The sequence below is a fragment of the Galleria mellonella genome, unplaced genomic scaffold, assembly GCF_026898425.1.
Source record: "Galleria mellonella isolate WM207_F2 unplaced genomic scaffold, CSIRO_AGI_GalMel_v1 utg55, whole genome shotgun sequence".
NCBI classification, from domain to species: domain Eukaryota; kingdom Metazoa; phylum Arthropoda; class Insecta; order Lepidoptera; family Pyralidae; genus Galleria; species Galleria mellonella.
In genome coordinates, this window is record NW_026442115.1 from 4515377 (window position 1) to 4528359 (window position 12983).

Here is a 12983-nt window from a genome sequence, read left to right on the forward strand (position 1 = left end):
GTGCAGCTATTATTTCAGACATATCAAGCTTAGAGTTGCGTAATAAATTAAATGTATTCCACAAAAAAAAAAAAAATTGAATCGTGACAAAGGCAGTTATTTTGATTTAAAAATTACTGAACCGATTTGATAATATTTCTATAAACATATCCTTACAGGTAAAAAAGAATTTTCCAAATTTGTTTACAATTGACAGAGTTATAAGGTAACAATCATAAAAAAATACAACTGACTTGAGTACCTCCTTCTATTTGAAGTAGGTAGAATATAAAAAAAAAACATATAATTATTTCATTTGAACCACTGTAACTTTGTTACATTACATAATGACATTGCTATCATTGAATTAATGCCCTTATATTCTGCTAGCTCTATATTCAAGATGTCTTGAAAAATATACACAGGTAAAACATATTTTTAAATAATATTTTAATTAAATTTAAACCATAATCTGCTATTTCAAGAACTAAGCTTTTTATAATATAATAAATGCGAAATTAAGTTCGTTTGCTACCTCTTTGCGTCAAAAGGGTTCAACTAATCGTCGATTAATTTAGAGTGTAATATTTGGGATGAAGCAGGACTTAGACTGGAATAACTAGTCGCACGCAATGCTGACCTTTTACAAATTTCTCTAATTACGTTACTAGCATTAAGACCGGCTTTTATACCATATTTTCATTAGGTGAAGTTATTTAAATAAAAAAAATAATTGTGATATCAATTCTTCTGCTAAACGAACAATTTGCATTTCCAATTTCTGTTTTATATTTTACCATAAGCATTCATGTTAGTATCATTTTAATCATTGTGTTGTTGTGTCATCTTTTTTCTACTGAAAAACTTTAAAGCTAATATAGTTCATTCATTTTCATTCTGAGATAAATACTGTCACTTAATGCTAAAACAAAAGAAATATTAAGAAGTAATTTTTTTTACAATGTATACTACTATATGCACAACATTGTTGTTGTGTGTTACAAGTATATCGTTTTCAACATACACTGTAAGTTCATAAAAAATGTATATAATTTTTAAGAATAATATAAATACAAATTTATAAAAAACTAACAATCCGGTCAAGTTTCGCAAGGATAGATAGAAATTCCGAATGTAATAGTTACTCGCTGACAATGTCAATCGCTTTCTATAAACGAAATGAATTTTAAAATCTTTTGAGTAGTTTTGAGTTTACACATTACAAACAAACAAATAATCAAATGTTTCCTCTTTATAATATTAGTATTAACTATAGCTAATTAGATCAGTTCAATAACAAATAAACTAATATTAAATAAATAATAATAAAAATGTTTAAACAAATATATATTGTTACTGAAAAGAATAACGTTAGAATACTATCTAGTTTGACTTACATAAATTTTATTTTACTAATAACTAATAACTAGACATAACTGGCAGTATCATAGCGAATCGAAAAGTGAGGGATCATAAATCTATATAACCCTAACAATAACGGAGGGGTTTTCATATTAGTAATTCGGAGATATTAAAGTGATCTACGACCACCACGTCATTCTAATATAAAAAGAAATATACAATTTTAAACCTTATTAAAGTCTTTAGGTCTACTTATAGTTTCGCGTCGTATGTTTTATGATTTATGAGAAACACGAAAATTCTTAAATATATATATATATATATATATATATATATATATATATATATATATATATATATATATATATATATATATATATATATATGAACCCAACACACAGACTAAAAGATAAAAAAATCGTGTAAGATGAATCGAGCTTTTAGCCGCAAGAAAAAGAAATCTTACTTAAATCCATTTACAAAATTTCCAGTTTCTAACTAAATAATCTTTAGGCATTATTAAATTATGTTTCTATTAAAAATAAACACTCAAAATCCGTATATAATTGGCGAATTTATAAAGACCTCAGTCTGTTTGTAAAAATAAATGAAAAATAAATATACTAAAAAGAAAGAAATGGACGTAAAATCTTTCCGTCTTCATAAACACAAATCAAGTTCAATAATAGCTATTAGGTAAACTTAATAATATTAAAAACTCACAATGTTTTATAAAGACTATCAATTGATGTAGATATTAGATACACCATTAAATACAAGTACATAGTCTAATAAATATAGCATGACAATGAAAAAGCTGACTAGATTATTCCTAAGCTAATACGATATATTCAAAAATACCTATTTTAAAAAGATTACACATTACATACCCATTATAAATAGAATTGGATACATTAAAGAATTAAAAGGACATATCCTACATTGTCTTATATACAAAATATCTAACAAATTTGCTTTGCATTTTTTCTACCATAACACGATACTTAACTTCATGTAGTTACCAAATTATACCCAAGCATTCTACAATATGTACTTGTAAAATTTTAATTGTACGAAGTAAAAATCCTAACACTGTGAGATTTTTTGCAAACATTAATTATATGATTTCTGACTGTCAAGTCTGCTGTACTCAACTCTGAAGTCTTTTAATTTCTGTAACTCTCTTTATTATTGCTTCGTCTATCGTACAGTCGTAATGTTTGGGATTATGTGATTTAGTAATTGATTTTTTTTAGAACATTTGTATTCTTTGTATGTAAAATTCGAGCCTGAATAGTTGAGTTTGAGTTAAAGGAATTGTTTAACACGATGACCACCGCCATATATAACTGTTTAAAAAAAAATTAGTTCGTGTACAAATATATAACGATATTCATTTAGGTTATACTAGCAATGATAATTCCCATTTTTTATAAACCATAAATTATACGACGCGAAATATTTTTAACATCTACCACACGTATAGAATTATTCGCTTGCTATGCGAAACGTATCTATTGCCCGATTGCCATCGCATTTAATATATATAAAAAATACTGATTTCGATTGTGTCTTTAACACAGATAGGTATTTAGCGCTATTTTAAGAGGGACGCTATTGACCATCCCTCAACCATTAAGTTCCCTTAGTTGCCTCTTACGACACTGACGAGAAAGGAAGGGGTGGCTTATTCTGTGCCAGAACCATTTTTACATTTATATAAACAAAAAATTATAAACGAATATCAGGCGAATTTCATAAATTTATTATTACCAGACAAACATACTGTTTAAACTGAATACTGTTCTCACATATGGGCAGGAGCGCCACAGTACCAATTCCTTTCGTTAGACCGCATTCAAAGTCGGGCAGCTCGAATTGTTGACGATTGGCGTCTTACTGTCCGCCTCGACCCACTGTGTGCGTATAGATGTTGCATCTCTGTGCATCTTCTATCGAATTTATCATGAGGAGTGCTGTGAGGAATTGTTCGGATTGATACCCGCTGCTGATTTTCACCATCATACAACCCGCCATAAACTAAACTTTCATCCCAATCATCTGGACCACCATTCTGGAAGACCATCATCTCCACCGTACGTTTTTCAAGGCACTTTCTTCCACGACAAATACTAAAGACCTAAATATATCGCTTTCACTAACGATCTCGGAGTCTCGACTCCTACCGCAGATAGAACATGATCTATCTTACCATATTAAATAGACCGTGTTCTCTATCTGATTAGGGAATATCTAAATAAAAAACACACAGACTTGTCCACCGATATCTGCAACTATCCACTTTCGCTTTGTATAATCTGTTTCACCAACCTTTCATCTGACATTTTTTCCACACTCCCGTTAGTTTGTTAAACATTTTGAACATCGTGTTCTGTTATCCTAATTTAATTCAAAAACATCCACCCGCGTAACTTAGTATTTGATATTATCATGATTTTATTAACCAATACAGTTTTTGTATTGTAAATTGTATTTATTCATGGAAATGTGAGAGGAATTGCGTCAACTGTGAAGCGAGTGCGTCATACGCTAGCCACTGATATCCACCAAGTTTCTCTGGTTACCGATTATATAAGTAAGAACGCCGAACTGTAAGTCAGCCATGGAACTACCTACCTACTAGTTTCAGTTTTCATTATGAGACCATACGAGAAATGATAACGCTTATACGGTCATCATTATTGACATAATTAATCATACATTAATGTTGAAAAAATTAAAATCTTTACATTTTTATATTTCACCCAACTACTAAAACAAAAAGGATATTGTTTTTTGAACTTATGTACTCATATATATATATATATAGGTACCTACTTCATTATTTCCTATTATTTATTTTATTTTTATTGCTAGCATACTAGTAGGGGGAAAAGGGATTATTAATAATGGGATCTAACAGCCCCATTACTAACAATATATATATATATATATATATATATATATATATATATATATATATATATATATATATATATATATATAACCTATCAGGTCGACCTCCACGTGGTTTCCCCTGGAAACCATCGTGGTTAATTCTTGTGAAATTCATCACGATGGGCCAACTGCCCTGCTTTCATCCTCACCTGTCATCTATCACTCGTGCCCCGCCAGCGTATACCGATAGCGCAGGCGGGGTCACTATTTCATTATCAACCATAAAAAACATATTTAATAGGTTACTAACCCCCTTATATATAAAAACTAATACCAATTACAAACTTATTTTAACTATAGAACTATTTTGTCACTTTCTTTCCAATTGGAAATGTAGCATAAAAGAATGAGACAAGAGAGTTCAATAGCTAAAATAGATTAATTATAAGAAGTATGACGTTTTTAAGAATTAGAGTGTAAATGTATCTACCTAAAATACAACTAAATACCGATACAATAGGCCTGTCAGTGTAGTGATCTAGGCAATCTTACATGTTAATCTAGCTAGCACTACCTATTTAAATACAAAAATTTGTAATAAATGTATAAATATACCTATATCTACAACCTATAATAATTACTGTATCTAGAAATATTATGCGTTATCGACATTTAATATTTATATTTAGTACTTCTTATTGTAAACTAACAAAGTTTCTTCTGTTATGTTTAAATTTATAGATCTGACTAAGCAATGAGTCTAGATTTTAGTCAAAAAGCATAATACGGTCTAGATTTTTTCGCTACAATATTTTAAATATTTTTCGTAGATCAATTGTAACTTCCTTTTCATATACTCAGCGCCTATAACATAATATAAAAATGATACATATTAAACTAATTTTAATTTAACTTTTTACAGTATAATGCACACCGCCTGCTCAGCATCTTATAAGTGACTAATACAGTTCACTTGTGGGGAGAGATTCGTGTCTAGTAGTGGAACATAACAGGTTGTCATGGTGATATGGTCAGTAAGATAATCCACATGGAATAATAAACCTTCCATTAATGATCCAGGAATACCTATTGCTAATAGAAACAGACATCATAGTCGACTAATGGAAACAACGTTTGAACAGTTTGAAAACCTTACCATCTAATATTTCCTTCAATTGGAAACGCACTCGTCTCTAAGAACTGACAACTGCAGCCTTCTTAGACAAGTGGTAAAGGAATCTATCGATAGAATCGTTATCGCTAAAGCGAGTCCGGGAGATAGAATAAGATGGCGTCTTTCGATGTCTTTTCTTTCTTATGTAAACGTTAACGTAGCAACGTAGGTTCGTGCATCAATTATCTAGAGGGCTACGAATCCTGTCGTCGGATCTATCTGAAGACTATCATTATCATATCAGCCGTTAGCTGTCCACTGCTGAACAAAGGTCCTTCCCCTATTGGGAGGGTTTGCCACTAGTTACCACGCTTAGCAGGCTGGTTAACATCCGTACTTGGGTGATGCGAAGTGACCTGACAATAGGTAAATAGTATATTACAGACTTTTATTTAAACACTAAAACTAATGAAAATATGTATAGCTTTATAGCTTCAGTTGGCTAAATATATAATTACATTATATTACATGTATATGTAAATTTACAGTTGTAGGTATATATTTGCAAGACGGTTGTTACAATAAAGTAACTATAAAATGAGTAGACCATGGAAGACCATGTTTTACCATGGTTTAAGACCGATTATTATAAGGTCACTTTTATAGTTATCCATAATGGAGCCTACAGCCACCTTTCAGCCATCGACAGGAAATCGATCCTCACACACTTGAACCTAAATGGCCACGTACAGTGCGGTTTGAAAGAAATTTTCAGCCGCGAATGCTTAGGCTGTGGAATGAGCTCCCTGCCGAACTTATTTCCTTTCCTCCCTGCAGAGGTTTTCCCTTGAGACTACAGTAAAACCCTATTCTACAAAAAAAAAGGTATATTAAGGTTTCTTCAGGATCGGCAACGCGAACGTGGCACCTCTAGTGTTGCAGGCGTCTATAGGTTACAGTAACCGTTTACCATCAGACGGGTTGTATGCTTGTTTGCCAACTTTGTAGTTATAAAAAAATATTCTGACAAATTCCTTTACACCGGACACACAGATAGCCGGTGAGTCGCTTGCGTCGGTATTTTGCCTGAGGTCCCTTGTTATTGTGAGGAATTTGTTAACTTCGTTCGTCAAAGTTAAAATAACTTCTAATGATAAAACATAAATTTTCAAGTAAACTATTATTTTTTTTAATTTTTCACTCTAAATTGGTACATAACGATATACAGTAGTTCTAAAAAAATCATTTTAGTTAAAATATTTGTAGCGCTCCTAGGAAAGTTAGTAGTTGTAAAAATGTGGAATTTGCTTGCAAGTATATTCTGTATACTGCTTGATATAATAGCTACCACTAATTTCACTTTTTGGCAGCTTTAGGAAAATTTTTGCCTTACAAAAAATAAAGCCATGTTGATCAGTTATATTTATGTGAATTTAATATAATTGATGAAATGAAATATAATATTAATATGTTCCATTTCAATAAAAGACCTTTTTGTAGATTTAGTTTAAGTATAAGCAGATATTCTGATTGTCACAACGTTATTTTAAAGTTAAAATGGCCTTGCATAGAGCCTTGTTCCTTGCAAGGCCGTTTGGAAGAGTTTAATAAACCTTAAATTTACTAAATAACCATAAGCTGTACAATAAAAAAAATGTTTTATAAGTTACATAATGAAATAAAGAGTTACTTAATAATTTGTTTGTGTCATTTATCTAGTGAATAAAGAAATAATAACTGTTTTTTTTTAATGTGGCCTTCTATAGTCCACCCACCTTATATAAAACTAGATAAGTTATCTGGTTACCCCATAATATATATTATAGATCTATTTTTTAGCTATTGATATTTACCAATTTTTGTGCAGAACACCGACTATTGGCGGTCACCCATAAATAAGTATAAATATACTACAATACTAACCAGCCTGGCAAGCGTGGCGATTACTGCCCCAAAACTCTTGCTGCAAAACCTCGACTTTGTACAAAAGTCGATTGCTTGGGTCCCTCTGGTAAATATTCATGCCAATTCAACCGCTCGAGACCTTTGTTTTTTTTTTATGGATGATAATAGAATGGTAACCCCACCCGCGCTATCAGTATACACCGGCGGGGCACCAGTGAAGGATGATAGATGAGGATGAAGCGGGTCAGTTAGCCCATCGTGACAAATTCAAAAAGAAGTGTTCACGATGGTTTCCAGGGGAAACCACGTGGGAGTCGACCTGATTGCTAGCAATGGAGCTATCAAAGTCCATAGCTAACAATTCCTTTCCCCCCGCAGTTTTTATTTAGGATATACCTCCGATATACCTAATTAAGATTTTGTACTACAAAACAATTTACTTAAATTGGGATGAAATCAGGACATATGAGACTAACAAGGATCAATATGATTAGCTGATAATGGAATGATAACCCCGTCTGCGCTATCAGTATACACTAAAGGAATATCAGTGAAAGATGAAAGGAATGGATGAAACAGTTCAATTGACCCTTGGTAATGAATTCATAAAAAAAAGAACCAGATTTCAGGGAGAACCTCGTGGAGGTCGATCCAATATGGTATAAAATAGCAATAAGGCTGTTAGATAACATTAATAACAAATAAAAAATATAATTACTATTTCATTTTCATCTATAAAAAAAAATCAGACATTGATGTGCTTTTTTATAAATGAATACAGAAACCTTGGCAGATATTTTAATTTAGAACGTGATATCACGTGGCCACAAGTAAATTTTGCTTTGCAAAAAACTGCAATGCGGCTAAACATATTGTTTTATTAAAGATAATATGCATTTGTAGTCCGATTAAGACCTGTTACTATGTATCTAAATAAATTATTTACTGTGGGGTGTGGGTATTACGAAAAAATTAGACGCGGTACACCCACACCTACTGAGATCCACAACTACCTACTTATCAGTCAGCATATCCATACTGACTTGTCGCGGTAAATCTATTAATAAAATATTAATAAATGTGAAAATAAGTTTGTTAGTTACCAAATTTTGTATATACGTACAATATGGGATGAAAAAGGATATAGGTTATTTTTTTTATTTTGGTCAGTAAACACGTCACGCGGACGAAGTCGAAGGTAAAAATTTGTAGGTATTTCATGATAAATAGCGTAGGCAGCGTAAGTGTACTTAATTTATAAAAAAAAAAACTGACAAAGTCATATTGACCTGGCACAGTATTAATGTTGCCTACTAATCCAAAAAGGCTGGGGGGAAAAGAGATTGTTAGTAATGGTGATTAGCAACCCTTTTACTGCTAGCAATATAACCTCTCAGGCCAACCTCCTCGCGGTTTCCCCTAGAAATTATCGTGATTGGTTTCATGGTTCTTGGTTGGTTTCATTCATTCATTGGTTTATTTGTCACGATAGGCTAACTGACTTGCTTCGTCTTCACTTATCATCCCCACCGGTACCCCGTCAGTTTATACCTATAGTGTAATCAGGGTTACCATTTCATTATCATCCATTAAAAAAACTTAACATATTCTGGTACCAACGAATCTTTAATAATAAGTTTTTAATAATTTGTATTATATGTAATATATTAAACAATTTAGCATATTCGCAAATTCCTGAACGTTTCTTGCAAATTTTTAATTTATTTTAACCCGAAAAATTGATATTATTTTAGCAACACTGTGAAATTTTTTGTTCTTGTCAATGTAACAGTTAAGCTGACACTTGACATTGACAACGACAACCGAAAACGATGAGGTTATGTTGTGCTTTGTACTATATTAGGTTAGAAAATATTTTAATAGTATTAAATAATCACTCAGACAGGATTATTTATTCATGTTTGAAGCAATATTAGCAGAAACTAAAATTTGTTATTCCAAAGTGATCATAATACTTGTGGACGATGGAGACAACAGAATTCGATGCCACAATAGGTGGCGAAGTGCATCTTCCAAATTCAGTGAATAGTTTACAATTTGCAACATCTAGAAGTGTAGAAATAGCTGCTATGACCGAAAGTATTCTTAATCCAAGCAAAACTAAGCTGATATTCCAATGCCTACCGGTACACATGAGACGTCGAGTTATGAGCCACAACTGTAAACGTCTGCCTAGGAGACTGCGCGAAGGACATCTAGAACAACTGAAAAAAAGTGGCTTACCTCCAAAACAAAAACGACCTCCACGGAAATACAGAAGACGTCCAGGGAATTTATTAGAAGAATATAACAGACGACAAATGCAAAATATTTGGCTAGAAACTCACATATGGCATGCTAAAAGATTCCATATGACCAAAAGGTGGGGTCATAGGATAGCTTATGCCCCTTGTGATAAAGCATTCAGGGCTTGTTATAGAGCAAGTTCAGCTCATTGTCTTATACAAGACATTTCATATTATACATCAATACAAATAACAGGACCGACTGATATTATAAAAAGCTTGTTCAGTTCAATAACAAGTCCTTGCTGTGGTCTTGGTATATGTGCTAAGGCATACATTAATGGAATTAGAGAAGGATCAATTCATCTCTACAAAGCAAATTCATTTCCATTAGGATATATTGGAAAAATACAATTTATCTGGATTCAAAGTGAAGATACAAACAAGACACTGTTTTTATTTGTTCATCCCTCTCAAGCAAAACAAGTTAGCACTATTTTAAAAGAGATTTTGAATGGTGATAATAATACTGATATTTATGAACACTGTGAAAAAAGAAGGAAACTGACTAATAATTACTTAGAAAAAATTCAAATAAAGATTATTCCTGGAAGATTTAATAGATTTCGACTGACAGGGCCAAACAGTCATGCAATATTAGCTCGAAGCCTAAAATGTGTAGAAAATATAGAGAAATTGAAAAGTAGCAAATGGACTTCTATTGTTGATGTAAATAAATTACATTTAACTGAAAAGTTTGAATACTGGAAAATGATATCCAATGCACACGCCCCATCACAATTACCTCCTTCTATAGTTATTGGCCTTATTGTCAAAGATCCTCGATTGAGTCGTCCATCACATCGTACTAAAGCTAAAAGTGATTCACATGAGATTATTAATACAGAATGTTTACTAACTACTCCTAAAACAGTATCATATTCTCCTTTATGGGATACAAACATACAGGAAATTATCACAAAGGAAAAAATGAACAATTCTGATTATATAAAACATGTAACAAAAAATCAATTGGTGCCTGGAGAAGTATTTGAAGATGACCCAGCACTACAATGTATTCCTGTTGTTTTAATACAGAGACCTGGATCACAAGTTTCCAATTTCAAAAAGATTGGTACTTAGTTATTTTCATTTTAAAATGTTCGCCGTGTGTGCCCCGGCATATAATGAGCGACCCTTTCATTTCCCATGGGGGTCAACTAAGGGAGGGTGAGGGATGGGCAGCAGTGTCCCTCTTAAAACATGTCTTAAAGCTTACCTGCGGCCAATTCGCCCACCAAGCATGGCAACTACTGGCTAAACTACCCTTATGGGAAAGGCTTATGTCCAGCAGTGAACAGTTAACGGCTGAAATAATAGTCAAAAATGGGATATAATTTATATTTTTTTCTAAAAAGGACTGATGGTAAAAAATAATTGACTATCTACTATTTCAATATTATTTATTAATTTAACTAACATTTCAGGGTATGGAAGTGGTTGGGATGTCATTATACCATCAGGGTATGGTATCCAATTTTGGCAAACATTTATTATGTTTGGTGCACGATCAGGAGGTCTTAGAGAAACTGAAAGTTTAGCATTTGAAATGGGAGAATGCTACCTACCACCCGACTCAGATGCGGGACAGGAAGAAGAACGAAGAATATACTTAGAATTGGAAGATAAATATTTTAAACGTCCTCCAAGCAAAAGAGTCAATTTTATAAAGTTGGGTATAAATAGCCCTTTTATATGCCACTGGAAGTTATTGCTTAAAGATTGGTGTAATGTTGAAAATCGTAACTTTGATAATTTCTTTGTATTAAGGGACAGAGAACTTCTCGTAAAGTTTCAGGTGCGTCATAATAGTTAATATGTTAGTTGTACTATGTGGTTTATTTGTATAAAGATGTTGATCTGCCACTTAAACTTTCCTACTTATAATTAACCCATACGGGATGTAGAATGAAGAAACAGGTCCAAGTCAAACACATAAGTCCCGCCGCGGCGATACGATCCTGCTGAATTACATACAAGTCATAACACAAATCGACCACTTTAGAATCTGTATCTACTATCATCTTTCTGATAATTCTTCAAGACATTTATTAATTTTTTGCTCCCAATACATGACGTCTTTGAAGTATTTTTTTACTTTCCTTTAAGAATGGGGCATTTTGTACAGTAAAACTATCAAAAAACAATATAACATCTATTCAGTAGTTTTTGCGTGAAGCGTGCACAGTCATGGTCTAGTTACAGTTAACATGTATGTAATGTATTTATTATATGTATTATAAACGCACGCCATACTCGCTACATCATATAAAATACCAGAGCATTGTCACTAGACTTTATTTATCACTAAACTGGTGTTGTTAAGTATTAAACTAATAATTTTTCAGGACTGCATAAGCCGTAAACAAGAACTGCCGCAAATAGAGTGTGCTGAAGAATGTCTTGTGGCGGTTTATATACGGATTGCTAATAAAGGATTCTTAAAAAAACATGCTTTAATATGTTTGCCAGAGAATGGAGATAGTACCAACAATATGTTGGTTGAACCAAGACATGATGATCAGAATGAAAAACTGAGAAAGGAAAAGCGATTAGAACACAAAACAAATATGAAAAGATTGAGAAGAAAAAGAATAAAACTTAAAAAGAAAGCAACAACTGTAAGTAAAATATATTGTTTAGTATTGTTGATTACTAATATATATTGTTGACTACTAATGCGTAAATTATATAAAACATTATAAAGTTTGATCTATTATGATCTAGCACTCTTTTAAATTGAAGCCTTCAAATATATATACGGATTAAAATATGGCAATTGTTGAGGAATGAATTTCCTGTTTTCAGGTGATTAAATTCATGAACCGTAATTTTTATAGATCTACTAAAGACTATGTAGTTACATACACATATTGTTGTATTGTTTTAAAAATAATATTTGTTATTTTTCGCGCTATAAGATTAACTTAAAAATATAAAGCTATTTGATATGATACAGGGGGCCACTTTTTGAGACACCGTGTGACTCAATCTCAGGCATAAAGTGGATTCAGGCGCATTTATTGGTTCACCAATCTTAAGAAATGGCCCATTCAAATTTATAGTAACCCCATTGATTTACTTTTTCAATAATAATATATTTGATTATTTCCAGGCTATTTTAAAACCACAAAAACGTAAATTGGAGCCATCAGAATATGTGAAGTCAATGAGAGATTTATGGCTTCCCGTCGACGTAAAAAGTGTACGCCGTACTTGTTCCAGACAAATCATGGGTTATTTGACACAGGCAGCATTCAGTTTCTTAGAAGCACGGTCCTGTGGAATAGGCTATGTTACTTATAATGCATTAAATACACTATTAAAGTGTGGCTATAATGAAATATTAGTTAGAAACACAACATCCAGAAAATACAGATTGGCTACCTTACAAGTTATTCAATAAAAGTAATAAAACA

The 12983-nt window shown here is 32.2% G+C and overlaps 2 protein-coding genes across 4 annotated transcripts in view; both read left to right on the forward strand.

Moving 5' to 3' along the window:
* The window catches only part of LOC113521438 (uncharacterized), a 121398-nt gene extending 114847 nt beyond the window's left edge, over positions 1-6551 (forward strand). For all 3 annotated transcript variants that reach the window (XR_008253304.1, XR_008253306.1, XM_026906967.3), the window contains one exon: positions 5162-6551. The gene's annotated coding sequence lies outside the window, so the exon portion shown is untranslated. The remainder of the gene's footprint in view (positions 1-5161) is intronic.
* Positions 6552-9052: 2501 nt separating this feature from the next.
* On the forward strand, positions 9053-12973 carry LOC113521534 (ribonucleases P/MRP protein subunit POP1). The gene is made up of 4 exons (XM_026907088.3): positions 9053-10639; positions 10992-11362; positions 11913-12185; positions 12680-12973. Exons 1-4 carry the CDS (start codon positions 9244-9246, stop codon positions 12968-12970), a joined length of 2331 nt encoding a protein of 776 aa, XP_026762889.2. The 5' UTR covers positions 9053-9243; the 3' UTR covers positions 12971-12973.
* Positions 12974-12983: the final 10 nt, after the last annotated feature.

Excerpts from the sequence above, each read along its gene's own strand:
- LOC113521534 (XM_026907088.3), top strand. The coding sequence starts at position 9,244 with ATGGAGACAACAGAATTCGATGCCACAATAGGTGGCGAAGTGCATCTT. Across the intron at positions 11,363-11,912 it reads AACTTCTCGTAAAGTTTCAG|GACTGCATAAGCCGTAAACA; the intron begins GTGCGTCATAAT and ends ATAATTTTTCAG. Across the intron at positions 12,186-12,679 it reads TTAAAAAGAAAGCAACAACT|GCTATTTTAAAACCACAAAA; the intron begins GTAAGTAAAATA and ends GATTATTTCCAG.